This window comes from Lygodium microphyllum, chromosome 19 (genome assembly GCF_053477565.2).
Source record: "Lygodium microphyllum isolate KBCC chromosome 19, Lygodium_microphyllum_v1.1.10, whole genome shotgun sequence".
Lineage (NCBI taxonomy): Eukaryota > Viridiplantae > Streptophyta > Polypodiopsida > Schizaeales > Lygodiaceae > Lygodium > Lygodium microphyllum.
This window is the reverse complement of record NC_141153.1, coordinates 58,838,480-58,859,616: the sequence shown is the minus strand read 5'-3', so window position 1 is coordinate 58,859,616 and position 21,137 is coordinate 58,838,480. Positions and strand designations below refer to the sequence as shown.

General features: G+C 43.3%; 1 protein-coding gene across 1 annotated transcript in view; it reads left to right on the top strand.

Moving 5' to 3' along the window:
• Positions 1-21,137, top strand: part of EMB2411 (DNA replication helicase) — a 72,545-nt gene that overhangs the window by 26,644 nt on the left and 24,764 nt on the right. The window contains exons 11-20 of the mRNA XM_087700133.1: positions 5,329-5,425; positions 5,578-5,660; positions 5,753-5,818; positions 5,920-6,060; positions 6,287-6,342; positions 7,933-7,990; positions 8,068-8,178; positions 15,602-15,658; positions 15,797-15,934; positions 16,066-16,314. Of these exons, the coding sequence (XP_087556259.1) occupies positions 5,329-5,425; positions 5,578-5,660; positions 5,753-5,818; positions 5,920-6,060; positions 6,287-6,342; positions 7,933-7,990; positions 8,068-8,178; positions 15,602-15,658; positions 15,797-15,934; positions 16,066-16,314 (1,056 nt within the window). The remainder of the gene's footprint in view (positions 1-5,328; positions 5,426-5,577; positions 5,661-5,752; positions 5,819-5,919; positions 6,061-6,286; positions 6,343-7,932; positions 7,991-8,067; positions 8,179-15,601; positions 15,659-15,796; positions 15,935-16,065; positions 16,315-21,137) is intronic.

Below are 21,137 nucleotides of genomic sequence, written 5' to 3'. Positions count from 1 at the left end.
ACCCGTTGGGGGTGGATGTACGGCCAAAAGCCCTGCTGGAGTGGATTTCACAAAAATTGGCGGCGAAGTTTATGTATTGGAAGTCGCAAGCGTGGCCATTCCATGTCCGCCTCAAAGTGGCCCAGACAATCATGCTTCCAATGCTAACGTATTTCCTGCCGTTGTTGCCATGGACTCCTACTACTTTGAAGGCCCTCACTCATCCCATCCGTTTCATGCTATGGAAGAAGGGCTCACTGCAGGCCGGCATTTCCTGGATTTCATGGTCACACGCATGTACCCCTAAGCGCATGGGTGGCGGAGCGATTTTGGATGCACACACTCATATGTTAGCTCTCCGTTGGTCCCTTTTTCGTGCCATGTGTGTGGATCACCACCCTTGGTCCATCATAGCCCGTTATTTTCTTGAGGACAGCGGGCTCCGCCATGGCAACACACGGCTTCGGGCCTCCTGGTGGCATGTCCTTAATGCTGACTCTCGTGTTTCCAGTCCCTCTTCCTCTTTGTTACTGCACTTGGTCGGCTCTTGGAAAGTGGTGCTCCAAAAGGCCCGCTGGCACCCAGTGGGGGACCGCTTGCAGACTAACTCCTTTCAGCTGGAATTGTTGGCAGTATCGAGACTCCTTTCATGGGAAGATAAACATCAACTCAGACCAAGATTTAATCGCATGGCCCGTTTAGGTGTGATGTCGGTTGCGGATGCTACCCTTGCCACTCGCAATGTCCTCGTCTCATTTCGGACTGCTCGGCGACTCTTTAAGATCCCGCGTGGATACCGTGATTTGTGGGAGCAGCTTTCGTCGAAGCTTCAGGGTCGGCAACCCTTTCCGGCCTTGACTGTGGATCGCCCTTGGCAGGACTGGGATCTTGCAGGCCGCCTGAGTCTGGAAAAGGCCTCTACTAATCAGGTGTATCATCTTCTTGTTCAAGATCACCAATGGCTGGGAGAGAAAGCTAACACTGTTTGGGGACTGCGGAAATCGCTGTCATGGTGGCACAAAACGCTGATGGAGGGCTGGCAAAATAAGACACCTTTCAAATGCAAGGTTTTTCTTTGGCGGGTAATGATTGGTGGTCTTCCTCTGGCCTCGGCCCTTGCCAAGCGTCGCATCTCGAATGGCAATTGTTTCTTCTGTACCACACCGGCGGAATCGGCCCGACATCGTTTTCTCTCTTGCCCGCTCGCCAAGAATATCTGGTCACTCTTGTCGCACATTTGGCGCGCGGTGGTGGGATCCTCGCTAACTCCTTTCGACTGGGTTTTTGTGCGCCCGAAGTATTCCGCACCGCCACAGTTGCATGAGAAGATCTTATTTCACTTTTTCAGATATTGGGGATGCTGGCACATTTGGACCACGCGCAATGCTTTTCTCTTTGATTCGGCCTCTAATGTACCCCGACATATTGCCAGGCTTAAATGGCTCTTGCATTGGCAGCTGGATATCATCCGACACTCCGACTTGCTCCCTCGAGAGGATTTGCATCCGTGGCATATGGCAATTGCCTCTGGGTCGTTGCCATGATTGGTGTAACTTTTTCAGTGCATTACTACGGGGCTTCCCCACACGTTGGCCTAGGGCCCTCGTGTATCTTGTAATCAGAAAAAAGAGAGAGAGAGAGAAAGAGAAAACCTCTTCACATGCTAGCTTTGTGTCATCATGTATCTTGTAATCCAGTAATCTTGTATTTTTTTCGTAATTAATACAATTACCTTTTACGAAAAAAAGAGAGAGAGAGAGAGAGAGAGAGAGAGAGAGAGAGAGAGAGAGAGAGAGAGAGAGGCACCAAAGCCTGTCTAGTAGCAACTTTGAAAAGAGAGCTTTCCGAGGCCTTGCATACAAATGGGTGGCGCATAGACTTCACAATGTCAAGGTAGAGATGGAAGACATGAAGAAAGCTACAACAAAGTACTCTTCAATTTGAAAGTTGGGCTTGCACAGTCAACAAGGATTTCTTCCATACAACGAATGACTCTTGAGACATCAAGTCAAATGTTTAGGGAGAACAAAAATGGTCTAGCAAAATCACGGCTGGTCATTGATTATTGTATAACTTTCTTGAGACGCACAATCCAAACCCTTGAATTTGTGGAGGCTAGTCAAACAAAGCACCAAGAGGGTAGTTATAAACAATATGGAAGCCGCATGTTATTTGTCAATCTTCTCCAGGGAGAAAGAGCTTTCAAAAGCACTTTCAATCCTTCCAAGTGGCAATTGCCTTGGGAGGATGGACTAGACAATATCATTTTAATTTATTGAGAGCTCATCAACAATGGCTATTGGGAGCTTTTCTATATTGATAACATGCCAAAGAGACTATCTAAATGTTCAATTTATCTCAACCCCAAGCATAGGGGTGACATATTGAAGTTCACTAAGTAGAGATCAACCACCTTGCTTGAGGCTACTTTCAAATCCTAGACAAGACAACTAGGTTCCAGCTTTCTCTAATGATGCCGAACATCATCCATCATACTCGGACATGTTTTGCTCATGACCATTGTATATTTGGCCACAAATTTACGTCTTGGGGGACTATAGCACTAACCCAAACTAGAAAACACAATCTTTATGTGTTGTTTCTCAACTTTACAAGTCTATGATAGAGAGTAGATTTAGGATTTTATTAGAGGGCACAATGATGCAGATTGACTTTCCAAAGGAGTGGGTCAAAGGTGTTTCAATCTTTACTCTTCAGCACATAGCCAAGTGATTGTTGGCAATGCCACTAGGGGTGATTGGCAGCAATGAAGCAATTAAGCACTAGGCAAGAAAAACAATTAGCCTACTTTCTCTTCCTCTTTGTGCAAGAAACCAAGTTCCTACAAATAGAAGTATTAAAGGGATTAGGTTGCACATCATCATCCGTGATAACCTTGAATTAACTTCACATCTTTGTGGCAGCGATGCAAATCCTATTTAGCTTCAAGTTCCCTCATTGATTCACACATGTCATGCCAATTCTAGGTATGTGACTTGTAATAGCCTAATTGAAGGTCTCATGAGCTTTTTACTTGGGTTTCTCACAAAACTTGAGTGAGGTATTTGGGTTGCCATATAGGAATAGACACTACTTCAAAGTAGTAGGTTGCATCTCTTCTATTGAAATTAAACTAGAAGTTACTTTACTAAAGTAAAGTCAAACTCTCTCTTGAGTAAGGGTGTCAAGTAACAATTAGCCACAAAACTATAGTTCATGTGTTTGCAACTCCTCTAATAACTCTAGCCATGGGACCCAACCTTAAACCACAATCTATCTACAACTAAATTTGGCCTCACAAACACTTGCTTTGGTTGTGTCTAGCTTTTACCAATCCCAAGCAAACCATTTTGGAGCAAAGCATTCTATCCTCCAATTGCCTTGAAGAAAGCTGACACAAACTTGAGTTATGATGTTGATTGTGGAAAAGATGCTAATAAATAATCCGAGAGAGGGTCAAAAACTAGAACCCAACAACTCCAATAGGAACTTTTGCATGTGAGTATTACATTTAAAGCTTCACCTAAATTGTTGAAGCTCTCCTATAAGAGGTGATAGTTGGAAGAACCTCTTTAGAGATATAGCAAAGAAGAGTAGAATATGCATGAGCATCATTAGAATCCTAGGGGTAAGGACAACTTCCTCGTGGTTGTCCTCGTTGAAATCAGTTGGAAGAGGAGTGGGGCGTTAAGGATACTCAATAGCTCTAGAAACAATGTACCACATGCGCTTCTGCACAAAGTAGGCTTTCGTAATAGCACTTCATGTTAAGTAATTAGGGCCATGAAGTTTGTCATCAGTAGAATAGTAGGGAGGAGCCATTTGGAGAGGATAGAAGATAAGGAATAGAGAAAGAGTATAACCAAAACACAGCATAGACTGCACTAAACAGAGTTCACATGCAGTGAAGAAAGAAGCTGATCACAAAAATGACAGCTGCATAAGGGAAAAATCAGATTAGATAGGGGAAATCAATCAAAATCAGCAAGGGCAGCCTGAAAAGGCTGTTGCCCAGCTTGCAAGAGATGAGAAAACTGAAAAGGCAGGTGCAAAATGTCAAAGCAAAGGCTGCCACAGCATTAAATGCAGTAAATGCAGGTTTTGCTGAAAATGCAGAATTGGGGCCAGTAGACAGGCTGATTGACAATAGACTGATGTTCCCCAGGCTGAGAAAAGTAGACAGCAGACACAGATGATCAGTAATCAACAGTAGACAGCAATAGGAACGTAGATCCTGAAATTTGATACCATGTTAGAAGTGGATGCAACAATGGAAGCATAGAAGAATGTTGAAATAAACTGCTGAACACAAGACAGAAGATAGAGAAAAGAGAAAACACAAGAACACTGCAAAGGAGAACTCAAAGATATGCTCGAGAATTGGAATCTAGATATCAAACACAAGACAGTCGCATAAAACAGTGAGTCATTGGCTGCGTAGGCATTGGCACTAGCTCTCTTTCTCCAACAGGGCATGCCTTGGAACTTGCAAGTGATGAATGACTAGACCGTGTAGGAGGGAGCCAAATAAATAGGCCAAAAATAATGCAATAAATGCATCAGGTTGGCCAGCAGATCAGCAGCGATAAATGCCATAAATCTCATAGTAATGACCACTAGAAAATGCCAAAAAACATCTAAAATGTATAGCCCGCTGAATCACATCCGAGACTCGCTGACTATATTGCTAACACATCCTGACTCCAGGCTTACGACTTTAGTGTTTGGGATTTCTAATGGGTTGGGACATGTATAGATTCTGTAGCAAGGTGAATGTGAAACATAATCATCAGGTTATTTCTACAGAAACCTTAATAAGGTAGCTCTTTAGAATAGGGCAGATAGATGTTAGGGGGACTGGAACAGGTTAGGAGTACGATTCTCTGCCACAAAGTCTCGCTCTTTGGAGATGGGTAGTATAGATCAAACATTTACATGTTTTCTATTGTCTACGTGCAATGTTGGTGCAATTTCTTACATGATGTATCAGTATTTGTTGTGATTCATCAGCCAAATGGAAGATCTGACTTCATACTACAGCATTTTTAAGCATATAATGGTTTTTTGACAAACCTTCTCCCTACCTGTCAAAATGTTTAAGCTTGTAGGTGGAAATTTATCAAGTGGGTTGTAGTTCCATCCAGATTGTTGATGAAATGGTGAGGTCACTGATATACTAAGTGAAAGCTACCTTTATCTAAAGGCTGATGTGCCCTTTGACTGCAAAATCTTATTTGCTTTTACACAAACTTCTACTTACAGTTTTGTAGACTCTTGATTGAGTCATAATTTTGTAGACTCTTGATTGAGTCATAATTTTGAATCTTTCTGATCTGTTGACCCATTCAGTTTGGGTTGATCAGCAATGGTGTAAACAAGGCAGCCTTGGAACAAGAAGCTGAGCTAATCGTGTGTCGATACATTGATAGCCTTTATGCATGTGGAGGTGAGTTTCTTCTAAATAACAACGTTTTTGGTAAATTCCTCCCCTTGAGTAGTTACCTTATCATTCTAAGCTATTTTTCCTGTAACCGGAGGGGCTTTGCAGTAGCTTATTATTTGACCCTTTAAATGGTTTTAATATGCTTTACTATGCAGGTAGTGAAAGTGAAGCTTTAGACAAACTGACAGATTCCATACCTACAGTATTGAACTGGATCAGCAGTTTTCTGCATAGCTCTGTAAGTAACTGCTTTTATGTATGGGTATAATAATAGTGTTCAGTACAAAGTGGCTCTGGTCTGTTACTAATTTGTACTGTACTTATGTGAAGCCTTCTTCATTGCCGAAAGTCAATTTTGGAACGAGGGATGGTCAACAGCCAGTTTCAATAAGCAAGGTCCTAAAACTTTGGAGAGATCCTTATGCAGGATTTCTGTTTGTAAGTTTACCAGGGATGTCTTCTTGCGAGATTACTATGGAAGTTCCTATTCTTTTCAGGTCATTGACATTGAAGAAATGATTTATTCACCCAAGTTTGGCTTGAAAGGAATGATTGATGCATCTGTGTTGGTGAACTTGGCTTCAAAAGATCAGGTGTTGCCCTTAGAGTTTAAAACAGGGAAAGGAACTACAGGACAGGTGAGTTGATACGGTCAATTCAAGTGTTCCCCTTTTGGTGCATGTGGTCTATTCAAGCTTGCAGCTATAATTTTCTTATGATGCTAGGCAGTGTCATGTACACTTCATTTTTTCTTGATGATCTATTTGTTCCATATCAATTAAATAGGAAGTGTAATGATGGCTGTGCCATACTGTCTTTCCCAAACTGAAAAAATCTGGAAATTTCACTGGTTTGGAAACACAGGCTTCCTTGGAGCACCGAGCACAAGTCATTTTGTATAGTCTTCTGATGTCCGACAGGTAATTCCAGGCATGACTTGAAAGTGTGATTAGATAGCTATCCACTATGCACTCGTTCAAATGTTCTTAAACAGTTGTTATTACTGCCATGTCACCATTTGGAACACAATTATGTTTAAAATCAATTGAAATGTCTTGAAGTGCCCTTTTTGGAACACGGTTACATTTACAATCAAATGAAATGTCTTGAAGTGCCCTTTCTAGCCATGAAATTCTTATCTACAAATTTCCATCTATATAGTAGATTCCTAGTTTCACACATTTCTTCAGAATGCGAACTATGCACATCACACACTCACTCTGCCACCTTGATATAGTAGGGTTAGACCTTGATTAGGAGTAGGGGTGTACATATAGAATCAGTGGCACACCTGAACTGACTATTTGTGAAATTTATTCAAGGCCGTAACACTTTTTGGTTACCAGAGGTCATTTAACTCTCGTAGCAGAGATATGTGACTGAGTTGTTGTCACTCTTAGACACTCTTGCTTGTGGGGCTATTTCTTCCCACTTGCTCCCTAGGTCCAAATTGTCCCCATGTGCACAGGGATGGATGTCACTAAGTAGAGTAGATTTGTTGGGTCACTTATTTGGCTCATTCATACCTGACCTGATGTTTCTACACTAGTTGCTTTCATGTTCTTTCATGTAGAGGACCCTCCAGCCCCATTGGTGGGCCGTTCTGTTAGTTTTGGGTACTTGTGGGCCACCCAAACACACGAGATCATGTATGGGGGGGGGATCTCTCTAACAAGTAGGGAAGGTGTTGGTGCTTGGAGCAGCAAGGTAGAGTCTAGACTATAGAGTTGGTTGTTGGGCCACCCAGGATGTTGTTTGGTTGAGGCAGATTTTAGCTGATATGGACTTTACAAAGAGACTACTGACAGTTATTCAAATTAATAGCCAAAGTTGCTCGGCCATTGCATGGAATGCAATGTTTCATATTTGTGCTTATAGAGGTCTAGAACGGTTATGTTTGAGAGCAAATCTTGAAGCAGAAGTTGGAGCTGTTTAATTGTCCTACAATGAACACTATAGCAGACATCGCAAAGGCTCTTCCATTGCCTCATCCTCCTCATTTGTGCTCCTTGTTCACAAAACCCCAAGGTTTGAGAGGAGTTGTTATCGGCCATGGTCAGTTCCTAATTGTAATCCCCACACTAAGTTGGCATGGGATATTAGGAGCTTTATCCTTATGGACAGTCTGTTTGATAGAAGTTTAGTCCTTTAATGGCTAGTGTCCTTGTTTTCGGGTGAGCATTTGAAGGATAGAGGACATAGAATGCCGAACGGACAAGGCATGCTGTGAATGGTGAACACCGGGAATCCAAGGACCTGAATTTTCTGAAATCTGGGGATCAGAGAAGCAGGGGGTGAGTTCAATTATGAAGGATTAGGGATTCAAGACTGGTTTCTATCTGATCTGAGCTGATCTGCATTTTAAGCACTTAATTACAACCGTCTTCATAGGTCAGCATGATTTGTAGAGCTTATGTTATGGGAAACTTTTTGTTCTACGTTATCTTGCACACCCTTTCTCTTTCTGATACTGTTGCATCATAACAAAACTATTCTCGTGGAAATCACAGATATTTGCAGGACATAAATAATGGATTGCTGTACTATCTTTACACAGATGAAACCCAGGTATAATTGCGATTAAATTGCTATTCATTAACTTGGGGCTTATTTTGCCATTTCTCATCTGTCTCCTCTTAATGTAGGGGGTGGTGACTCAACGCACTGATCTTGTGGGGCTAATCATGAGGCGTAATGAGCATGCATCAAACCTGCTAGCAGCATCATTGACACAACAACTTCCACCCATGTTACAGGTTTGCCTTTTCCTTAGGTACATGCTGACAAGCAATTCAACCTAGTTTTTGTGAATTATATTGACTATTGTATCCTCCTAGTTGTATTGTATCATTCAGGTCAGATATGCGTGCACTTGTTGATGATAGTATCCAGTATGCCGCATTAGTTTCTTCTTGTGCAATGGAGATGTGTATGTCATTCCAGTCAGATAAGCATGCACTTGATGATGATAGTATCTAGTATGACGAATTAGTTTCTTCTTGTGAAACGGAGAAGCTGAGGGGGGACTGTTCATAGTAGGAGAATATACTATCAAGATGGTGTAGCCATGAGGCACTGTTAGGCATGAAGTGGCAGCAAAATCATAAAAAATCACTACAGCTTTGCATTGAATCTTCTTGTCTCTCTTAATCTTGGCTGGTTTTGTCTCGGATGTTAATAATATATTCTCCCAAATTAAACATGCATCTGTGCCTTCTAAGCACAGTGCAGTGGCAACGTGTCTTCTCAATTTTACTTCTACTGTTCACTACAACACAAAGTAAAGAAACTATACTGTTTAGTATAGATACCTTTTAGAGCTTACTTGAGGTAATTGAAGTTATCCATCCAGTGTTAGAAAGTCATCTGGATTTATCTAGACAAATCACTAGTTTTAGGCTAATGGAGCCTTTAATCAGTGTGCGCGCGCGCGCAGACCTGACCCTGTCCCAGTCTCTCCCCGCCCGACCCATCTCCCCTCTCCTGGCCTGATTCGTCCCATCTTCTAGACTTGACCTGCCCTGCCCCAGGCCGTCCCAACCAGACCACCAGCTCAGTCCCCCCTTGTAACCTCTGACTGATCCAAGGGGGGAGGGGGAACCCCTTGGGCATACACTGGGTTAACTTCCCCTTTTATTTTCAGCAGCACAGATGGAGAAGAAGAAGACGTTCACTGCAGCAATAGTCTCCTGACATCTTCAATCCTGCCACCAGCAGCTCACACTAGACAGTAGGTGGGCAGTCCCCCCTTGTAACCTCTGACTGATCCAAGGGGGCAGGGGGAACCCCTTGGGGATACACTGGGTTAACTTCCCCCTTTATTTTCAGCAGCACAGATGGAGAAGAAGAAGACCTTCACTGCAGCAATAGTCTACAGACATCTTCAATCCTGCCACCAGCAGCAAAACCTTCGTCATGGGAGCCATACTTGCTACAAGAATTAAAAAAAGTTCAAGGCGAGCTAGCAGCAATGAAACAAGAAATGATCAAGGAGGAGTACATCAAAGAGCTGCATGAACAGGTGCAAACTATGAAAGAGCAACGACAGAAGGCCAGGGAAGAACCTATAACAAAGTCATTACAAGCTGAAGTGACCAAGCGGATACAAAGAGTGAACTCATTCAGTTCAACACATTTTTTTTAAAGAGGTCATGTCAATAATCAAGGAAAATAAGAGGATTGAAAGTATTAAGAGTGAGATGAGGATTGGTTGCTTCCTTGTAGGATGGGGCAGGGAGAAGCTCACTTGAGAGTTTGAGAAAGATATCATCTTGGAAATAGATGTACTAAACGCACAATTAAAACTTAAACAAGGTTGTCCTGTTCATAGACTTGGGGGACCCTATTCACATTATCCCAAAGGGTATACAAGCCAAGGTTACATCATGGACATGATAGATATGGTGGCAGTGATGAAACAAATTAAGTCCTTACAAGGGATAAGAGTGTGGGTCATAGATGAGTTGACCTCCCTTCAACTCAAAAATTGATTGGTAGAATAGCCAAATTTAAAGAGGCAAGAAGGAATGGAAAATGGACAGTATATAGAGGTGGAAGAGTAGTTATGAGATTTCTGCACTCCACCCCCTAACCCAGTGTTTGTAATCAAAGCTTTCATGGGCCATATTTCCTTGTTACTTTTATGTGTGGCTGCATGGCATTGATGCCTTGAAGTGGAATGAAATGAATTATTTGATTTGTCCTTTAGGTCAATATTGGCCTCCAAAGGATGTTAATAGGTCTTTCTTTCTTTCTCTCTCGTTCTCCCCCCCCCTCGGGGGCCCTCCATGGCCCCCAAAACCCAAAAAAACATTGTAATAGGCAGTTGTTTGGTGTGAGCTACAACTTTATGCCATGTGATTGGATGACCTTGTTGCCCTCATCATTGCTAGATCCAAGCCAGTGTCCACTCATACACATAAGCTTGTAGTATGAGTGGAGGAAGATCCCATCCCACGATATTTGCTTTACACAATACTAGCAATGATGGCAGCATTTTCTAAGAGTAGACTTAGTCAAATCTACTTGTCATACTTAGTCAACTGTACATAGTAGACATGATTTGATTTTACTAAGCTTTTATTCCCTTTTACTTTGTTCTTCATGATGGAACATCATTTCCACTTGTGCTATATACCTTAGGTCTCATAGGTCATTTTGACGTTTTGCAAACATTGATTTGCCTCTCTTTCTCTCCCCTCAGTGTCTCTACATCGTAGCTTGCACACCCAAACCTATAGTGGTAACAAAGCCAACTCTGTTGTTGTTTGAGCTTGTGCCCAACTGTAGATTGCTAGAAGACCTTGGGCCTTAATACAACACTCCTCGCCTACATGGCTTGAGTATTGGTAGTGTGTGCAAAATCTATTCTTTTTAGGGAGCTACTGCTAGATGGATTTAGTTTCTTTGGTTTCATTTCAGGAAGTAGTGTATCGCTCTTGTTTTAATTTGCCTTCTTGTCTTGAGAGTTCTTGCTACTTGCGAACTTCCCCTTTGAGAGGACGCTAGAGTCCCCTGTGAAAGTGAGAATGGAGAAGAGATCTTTTTGTGACTTGGTCATGTAGCCTTATGCAATGCAAGATTTGACATTTCAACTCATAGAAGGTTGGCAATTAGGGTAACAAAATCATGTGGTGCAGAAACTAGAAGTGTTTAGGAGATGGCTTATTCGTGAAAAAATGCGACGTGACCATCATCTAACTTTTGTAAGCCAATAGTGGCAAGCTCAACAAGTAGCCACTTGGACTTGGCCATCTTGACTTTTATATCATTCCATTCCTTAATAGAAAACCCTTGTAGCTCATACTCGGGATTGATACATTGGGTTTGATCTCTCATTGCAAAGCATTCAAGGAGATGACTCCATTGATTAGATGTGACGGGAAGACGCTATAATTGTGAGTGAAACTCATGAAATAACTCTTGCATTAACTCGACATTTGTTGTAGCATTGCGAGCTCTTCATTGATTGACATGATTAGGGTGGGCTAGTCAGGGTTTGATATGGGCTTTAAAACAACTACTAGGTCCCAAAGACCTCGAGACTCCAGAAATTTTTGCATAAGGTAGGCCAAGTGGTGAAATTTAACTTGTTAAACGAGTTTTATCCGTGGAGGCATTCTTGGCTGTAGCAATTGGAGTGTTAGTGTCAAGGGCAGAATAGGGTGGGTAGGGCGTGCAAAAGGACACTTGGGGAATTAATTACATGCATGTGGAATGTGTGCATAGTGGATCCATAAGTTGGAATGGTTTTTGACTAGACATTGGCATGGTAATAGCACGAGTAGATGGGAGTTAAGCACATGGTAGAATTGAAATCCTTGTATTGGAGAGACCCATGGAGGGTGTGATCGTGCAACATGAGCAAAGGGTGGATATCCCTATGTTGGAGGAGCCATAGGTGTAGATCTAGGTGGAAGTGAGGGGGGTATCCGACATAGTTGTCTTAGGATAAATAGATGTTTTCACTTGTGGGTGTGTGTAAGTTACAGTGTTAATGGGTGAGATTCTCGAATCTTGATAACGATGTACTAGGATATAGAGGGGCATTCACCTATGGAAATGAAGAAAAAACAGTGCTAGGAAGAAAAATAGAAGATCCTAATCTTGTTGTGTTTGATGCAAACGTGGAATGTAAACCCAAGCAATTGAAAGTTGAAGATTGAAAATCTAAGTTATTGTATGCAGGTGTAAATTCTAAGTGTCGAGCAAAAGAGGAAGGTATGGGAGGGGATTGAGTACGATTACCAGTCGATGCTCAAATGAAATAGAAGATACAATGTCAAGTATATGTATGGATATATGTTTACTTCATAGTTGCCAAGAAACTCGTTTTATACTTGGTCGTTTTAGAAATGTATGAAACACCCACTTTAGATTTCCAAAAAATCTGTACCTTAAAAATGGATTTGAACTTTTATACTCAACATTTGCCATGAATGCATTTGACACATTAACATTGTTTGCAAGAAATTTCCTTGAGTTGTATTTTATGATGCATGCATATATTGATGGCTAAAGCTAATATTGCCATGGATAATGGACCATGATGCATGTATATGCTGATGCTATGTTCATTGTATAGGATTATGAAATATGATAAATTACATCATATAAGTCATACTTTGTACATGTAAAGTCTCATGATGGTTTTTTTCCATCTCGAATGAGACATTTCTAATGTTTTTAGGAAACTCCTATGGAACTTGCTTCATACCTCTCGTTTCAAAAACCCTGGACAATTATGGTTTGCTTCGAGAGCCTCCTTGATTGACATTCACTATTCAAACTTGTCATGATCTAGATCCTATATACCAAAAGGAGACAAAAGGGAGGGTTTTGTTTTGTATGACTTGAGCGGGTTATATGTACTTGATATTGGGCTTGGCTACGATGAAGAAGATGGATCACCATATGTTCCAAATGTAGTATTTCCTTCTTGCTTGGAGGGGTGGTCAACCTCACCAACTTGTTTTGATGGATTTGCAAAGTTTTTAAGAGTGTCTAGGAGGTAGTTTGGATATTTGATACACATGTACTCTTGAAACTCCTCATTCAACATGAGATTTAAATCTGGCCAAGAAGATAAAGAAGAAGATAATGTGTCGTCTTCGTTGAGGCCATAATGTCTCCCCAAAGTCTCCAATGATAGAGATGCTTGGAATGGCATTCTAGGATCCCAAGAGGAAGGAATTTTAGACATTAGGAATTGGTTACATGCTGTTTATATATCTCACGCAAACCAAGCCTCCACAATAGCTGTAGTATACTCTTTAGAAAATCATTGGCTTTGATACCATGTGGAGATATTCTAGGGTTTGCACAAAGAAAACACAAAATGTACGAACATAACCAAAACACAATAACTTAGAGACAAATGAAAAACACAAACAATGAAGAACACTGACTTTGAAGTAATTGAATGAATGACTGTACAAGATGCTCAAAGGGAGAGCTATCCAATAGTTGATGACTCTCATGGGAGAAGGCTTAGGGAGTAGTCGAAGAGTTATGTCCATTGGAGATGGATCTTGAGGGCAAACCACTAATCGGAGTTGAGATGATGCTGAAAATAGATGTGGTCGTGCTTCAACATGACATTTGGGGTGACCTTGTAAGCAAGAACTCCTCTTGGTAGTCTATATAGGCTTATGTGATTGGATGAATTTCAAGGTTAATATGGACCATTAGATGTTGAGGTCTCTTGTAACTCACTCTCGGTAGAGTTTCTCTCCTAGATAGTTGCGACATAGGCATATTTGTTTGCTTGATGTCAAGTTGGCTTTTTTGTTGACTTTGCTCTTTGTGATGAGCGGGCTTGCATGGTGAGGCTTGGTTCTTTGTGGCCCAGTCTTCTTCAAGAGGCTCAAATATTGTGATACACCTTTCAACAAGGCATCATGGGAAATGACTCATGGCCCACAAGTATGCAAAGCTTTGCTCTGCATGTCAGGCTTCAAAACTTGACACTAGAAAGATGGTAGGTACATTAATTTCCTTGCCCATTTGGGAGCTAGTGTACATACTACGGAAGAAGTTAGAGTGATCCACAATCTCTGTTTCAGATGTTATGAAATTGCATCGCTTGTTGTGTAGGATTATGTTGGAGATAGATAATAAGTTCTTAGTCCCTTTTGACAACTTGATTTTGTGGCCTTGGTATTGTTAACAATCATGTGTATTGCACGATCTCTCATTTGTGAGCCTAGTCTAAGTTAGATGAGGACATTAGGAGCTTTGACATTCTGTTTGTCTGTCCTTTCACGTGTTTTGAAGGAGACAGCTCATTTCCAGTGCTTTATGTTTCTTCTTCAATGGTTGGAGGGTTTGTTCATACCAGATAGGGGGTGATTATTATGTGGCAATCAGCATTTTTATGAGCCACCTGCATTATTTAATTATTTATTTGCAGGTTGGCCAGAATTTCGGCATAGTGAGATAGTAATTGGCCAAAATTTAAAGGGTTTTGGCTATTTATAGCCACCCCACAGTTGGCTGGGTCATTCATCCATCTTCTGCAGGTTCAGCACACTCTGACTTTTGGCACTCTCCTTCGTCTTTGGTGCTGCCATTTGTCTTCAGCCTGATCTGGTGCCCTCACTGATGGCTTTGGCTGCGTGCTGGGTTTGATCAGTCCACCTTTGTATTCAGCTTTCATTCAGAGTTCAGTGCAGATTTATCACTTCCATTCTCTTCTTTCATTGCAGTCTTTCTCTTCCCTTCTCTCTTTGCATTCATGTTCCGCTTCCGTGATGCATTCTCACAGGTATAAGTTTTCCTTTTAAGCTTCTCAAGGCTTTTATCACTTTATTAGAGTGCTTCTGTTGAGATTTGCAAAATGCATGCGAGGAGCTCTTATGATTGGTGAAGCATGCCATTAACAATGTTATTCAAGCCTGGATCAAACTTAATTTATTTTTGATTATGGGCACGATCCTATCCCTTGTGCTGTTGAGGCATCTATTGATAACTATGTGGCACATTTGACATGAATGTAGATGGTGCAACAACTGAAGGAGAACTCAAGGCTTTTGTCACTTTATTAGAGTGCTTCTGTCAAGATTTGAAAAATGCATGCGAGGAGCTCTTACGATTGAAGCATGCCATTAACAATGTTATTCAAGCCTTGATCAAACTCAATTTATTTTTGATTATGGGCACAATCCTATCCCTCGAGCTAGTGAGGTGTCTGTTTATAACTATGCGGCGCATCAATTATACTTGACAGGAATGTAGATGTTGCAACAACTTAAGGAGGATGTCAAAGAAGCCCAACATAATAGGCATATGATGCTGACATGCTTAGATAGTCTAAGTTTTAGACTTTTGGAAATTTTGGTTGGCATTAAAGCGCTGTTGTTTGGTAGCCTTAATTTTGACCAAAGTAGGCTACAAAATTCCCAAAAGATTCTAACTTCTGCACTATGTGAGTTTGGTAATCATCGGTTTATCATTTTGGAGTTTGTCTTTGCAGCAAAGTGCTTTGTCTGGTAACCATAACTTGACCAAAATCGAGCACAAAATTCCACATAATATTTGAATTTTTGCAATAAATAAGATATTGGTAATTGTTGCACCCTGGGAATAATTTTGGTTTTTATCTGGTGTTTCAAGACTTTCAGGCTTCAAAATTGGTTATTTCAGATGTTTCATTAACATGAGATGTTTTGTTATCAACAGAATCTGCATGTCTGTCAAAGATGCTGGCATCTTGACACTTGTAGTATCTACCATAAGGTTTGCTTTGATTTCCGATCTATTTTCAATTTTTGGAATCTTGATCTGGAGCTAGCTCTGTGCTTTGCAATCTTGAAGAGGCTAATAGAAGACATGGATTTGCATTCTCCTCCTTTGAACCAACTATACTGTTTACAGGCTCAGGAGCGTGGAACAGCTGAGAGCAGTGGACTTGGAATGCTTTTCAATGAGCGAATTGAGCATCTTACCAATTCTCATCTAGAGTTTTTGAAGTTTTGGGACCGCCTTGTTGATCTTGAAGCACAAGATTTGAGTGTATGTTTCAGGTCCTGTTTTCCTATTTTGAACTCTTAAGATCATCTTGTTGGAGCACAAGATCTGAATATTCCAAAAGTGTGTGAGGGTGAACATTTTGTTTTAGCTTTGAGCTTGAGACGATGTTGCAGGCGTCTCAAAGAGAAATTTGGAGACTCCCTGCCAAGGAGCGTGAAGCAGTGGGCCGTTGCCTTTCATTTATGAAAGTCAACCTCTCCTTTGAAGGCCCTTGTGATAAAGAAATAAGCAGCAGCGGTTTTCTGTATTCCTTTTGCAGAGATGTTTCCCAAATGAATCAACACAAGCTTGTGAAAACTGAACAACATAGTAATCGGGCATTAGGTCTGCACGAGCGACCTTTCTCGTCTGGTGATCATGTGGTACATCTTCATCCCACGGTTATTTAGACTACTAAACCTTTACTGACAAATTTGCTCAACCATTTGGTTTTCTTATCAGTACATTAAAAAGAAAGTTTTGGTGTGAGGTTACAAAATGAATTACATTGGAAAATAGTAGGTACTGTCAACCATGTCCTCTGCTACATGCTTGTTGTCACCACTGCTGATCATTAGTCAAGGTAGCTATCACATGCCAGCCCAAAATGCTTGCATAGCTGACTTTGGTTAAACTGTCTGGCACTATGTGGTTAGAGGGTTTATCATTTTAGAATGCAAACCTTGTCATGCTTAAGAACTTTGGGTGTTTTACAGGCTCTGTACTCTTCAACTTAGTAGCATCTCTCCATGTGTGCATGTGGACTCATATGCATTGATAGATTAAAGGTTTTTGATTACTTGCACGATAGATGACCATATCATATGTGCACCTCATCATATATCAACTGCTAGTTTGAAGAAGCTATCGATTCTCTCTTTACGTTGCAGCATACATTGTGGATCCACGCCAGTGTCATTCAGTGCCCTCCTTGTGTCTCTCTGCCATTACATGCAACCTAGCCTCCACTTCTTTTCTGCATATGTTTATCCTTTACTCCTCAGCCCTTGCTTGCCATCTCTTCCTTCTGTTATAATCCTTTCTAATCCCTATTTAGTTAACTACCATGTGTGGCTTTCTTCTCGTCCTTTCCTCATTGTCCCTTGGAAGGGAGAAAAATCTTCTTAACTTGACAGGTGTTGCATGCTTTCTTGTTGACCCTAACACACTCAGCACTCCAACATTTTGTCCCTTTTTTTGCAGATGGCCTCCCCGTTAGTAGAGTCCCATGACAGCATATATGCTGTGATGCTCAAAACCTGAACTGAAATGTGAACACATGTTTTTGGTCTAAGCAATACTGGCATGTACGTATTTCAATGGCTGCTCTTGACATTTGTGGGGATTGCAATGGGATTTTGTTACCTGAATATATCAAAGTTCGAATGCATCTAAACATGTGCAGGCTCAATCCAGGAGAAGCTGCTTTATGTCATTTCAAATGTGAGCTTGGTCCCTAGTGCTTAGATTTTATTTTGCTTCAAGGATGATTAATGGCATTGCCCTAAGCTAATGTGACTAGGAAAAGACGGGTGTAGTGGGGCAATTCCAGTTTGGCATGGATTGCATGGGCATTCCTTATGTCCATTTTGGTGCCATCACAATGCTACTATCAAGAGAAGTGCAAGGGAAGATGTAGCACAAGCTTTAGGTTTTTTTGAAGCCTAGTGGCAGGTATTATGTTAGCAAGCATGTTTTTCTTTCTACCTCAAGACATCATAATGGTTAAGAAATGTGAGATGATCAAAAAATTTCGAAGCTCTTGATCGACATGCCGCTGCCCATGTTCCCGCCATTGCGATCGTTGAACCCCCCTCCCTCGTTGATTGGCGTGGTGCGCTCCCCTTGTCCCTCTCCCTTGCCGCCATCGTGTTGCTTCCCCCCCCTTGCACCTCATTTGCAGGGTGACCCCCGCCCGCCTGCATCCATCCGCGTTGCCCCCTTCCCTCCCCGCCTTGGGTTTCTCTCCCTTGCCGCCCCGCCTTGGGTTTCTCTCCCTTGCCGCCCCAAGCAGACGTTCTAGCCCCTCCACATTCAGCGATGCTACTGTGACCCCCAGGCATGCGTTGAACCACCCACACAGCGCGGCCCCCCCCCCCCCCCCCCCCCCCCCTGCCTTGGGTTTCTCTCCCTTGCCGCCCCAAGCAAACGTTCTAGCCCCTCCACATTCAGCGACGCCACTGTGACCCCCAGGCATGCGTTGAACCCCCCACACCCCACCCCCCCCCTTTGTTGCTCCCTCCACTTGCAGCAACAACACCCTCTTCGGCAATGCAACAGTGTGTTTGGTAGGTTCTCAAAAGGGACGTGCAATGGAAACCTCTGGTTAGATGCCGGTGTATTTTGCGAGTGCCCCCCAATCAAACACCTTGCGCGTAGTCCTCTCTGAGGAACAACTCTTAGCAGTTCGGGCCATAGAGCTGGAGCTAAAAGAAACAATGATCTTTGGTCAGGTCGTAGGACACTCCTTGTCTTGGGCAACTTCATGACTGGCTTCACTCTTCATGTTGCGTATTGGCATGGCGTAGATCGTGGAGGCGATTCTCATGGGGCAAGGGATCTTCATGGTACGACTCACCTCGGTAAACGCAACCCAAGAGTTAGTGGCCAATTCACCCTATGCCTCCACGAAGGGGGTCATTTACATGGTCCCTTAGTATAGTGGTTTCATAATGGAGGCATTCGCGCTCCACAACAGTTTCCTTAGACACCCGGTCACCCTACTCTTCCTTGGACTGGCGATAGAGTATCGTCAGCTTTTGAAAGACTTTGGATGGCTCTTCAACACGGTCCTTCCTGCCTCTTTTGCAGACGCAGTGATAGCCACAGGAGTCCCAAAGGTAAGGTGGGCTGTGAAAGAGACAAAGAACATACCACAATTTCTAGAGATTGAGGCAGGCGCACTCCTTTAGGCAGCAGGTTATTGTGACGGGGCAGCCCGGGTAGTGCCTGCGTTGCCTTGAATTTGGGCATTTGGCAACAGAGTGCACGCCCTTTGGAGCCAAGGCAGCTTCGCCGACAGGCCCACAGGTGGACGCAGACAGCTTCACACGGGTTCAAAGACGACAGAGAGGGAGATGGCAAGGGGGGCCACAGCCAGCCCTTTTGATATAGCCACGGTAGCAGGGAGCAGGAGGGCGAGTGTCGGCCCCCCTCCCTTGGCAAAACACCACGCGGCCCACCCCTCCTCGCCCTACCCGGCAGGACCATAGGCCTACACATCCACCCCTCACAGAGGCATCATAGGCGGCCTCACTTGAGGGCCCACATCCCCCACCCCCTCACAATCTCCCCCCCCCCCCCCCCCCCCCCCAAACACACACGCACATAGCCACAAGCTCTTCCGTCCATGCCGCCGGCCACACTTTCTCGAGATAGGCGTAGCTGCTACCATAGGAGTTTTTTTGTAGTGGGCGTTGGTCTTAAATGAGAGTTGTGGAGCATAGAGTTCCCACTATCCCTGGAGGTGGGAATCTTCGTGGTACGCAAGTCAAGAAGCAGCAAGGTCTATCTATTGGCACCATCGGATGGACCAAACTATATTTTTTTCCTTCAGACGTCTCACATAGGAGATTGGACATCGACCTAGATAGAGAAGGTTAAGAGCTAGGTGATATATCCCATCTCCTATTGGATGGGAGAAGGTGGATTGCCACTCTTTTCCCAACAGTGGCTAGGTTGCATGATGGACATTAATTGGTGGGCTGGGGATGAGGTACCACATCTAAGCATTATCTTTCGAGCCCCTCTGTAGTGGAGAGCTCCGATCATAGTAATAGGGAACGGTCGTCTCGAGGCCCCGGAATGCTGGAACATCGTCTCGAATGGATGGGCTGAATGGAGACGCCAAAATGGGATGGGGACGTTCCTTGTCCTGTCCCCAACAGCCGTCTCCTTGTCCCGACGGTCCCCTATCCCATCCCCTGTTAGGGGACGTTTTTGACAGTTTTTTTTTTTGGTGGGAGTGGGTGTCTTTTAGGGGGTGGTTTGTTTGCATGTTCTTTGGTAGTATACATTTACCCACACACACTGTAACATGGGACCGGTTTTGGGAATAGGGATGGGAATAGGGACGGGCCCACGGGGACTAATAATAATAAATTGCCATCCCCTTTTACCATGAGAGGGGGACTCTAACATGGGGATGGGATTGGGACGGGAAGCTACAAAATGGGGATTCCCTATTACTATGCCCACACATCCATCCACCACATCATATGTATACATTTTTAAATGCTATTTATGTATGCCGTTTCCTCCCTCGTCCCACCCCTCTTCCCCGTTTCTTGCTTTTAGCCATTCCCTGTCCTTGTCCTCGTTTTTGTTCCCCGTTCCATGTTACTATGGCCTCGATTGATGTGATTGAGTGGCCCTTGGCACATGTGGCCCGTTTCTACTAGTGCTCAGAGTCTCGCCTCTTAGCTTGGCTGATAGATGCCTTGGTGGTACCACCAGGCGTATCTATCACCCCCATGGTCTGCCGCTCGAGGGCTACCATGGGAAAATGAAGCTCACTGTCCAGGCTGGCAGCAAAGCGTATCGGCATGCCTCATAGCTCCTCTTCCTTGTTAGCAGCTTCCACACCGAACAAATGTCTTCGGTTAGTCACATGTATCCCCATGAGTTTACATCTTGCATCTTGGAATGTGAACAGCCTCCACTATAGTGGAGCACGTGGTTCCAAGAAGTTGATTGTTCGACAGGAGTTGCAGCTTGCCCTTGCCGGACGGATCGACATCTTACTTATACAAGAGCACAAGCTCACTCTCGCCCAGGCCCAGCAGGTAGGGAAGGTACTCTTGGGCAGTTCACACACTTATTGGGAGCATGCCATCAGTGTCCATGGTAGGAGTGGAGGCGTATACACCACTATTGGCCCGAGCCTCACCGCCTGTGTACGAGACCACGGGATGATCATGGCAGGGAGGGTTCTATGGATCATGTTGGATATTGGGGACTCGTGCTTTGGAGTCCTCAATGTCTATGCCCCTATCGAGGTTAGGGCACGCAACCGGTTTTGGGTGGAGATCGCAATAGAACTCCCAGAGGTGGACTCTTGGATTGTTGGAGGAGACTTTGACAACTTGGAGGCCTTAGAGGCAAAAACTACCAAGGCATGGTTGGGGAGGAGTAGGAGACATGGAAGGTCTTCCTATTGGCAGTAGGAGCACACAATGCTTGGAGAGACCCAGCTTTCCACAAGATG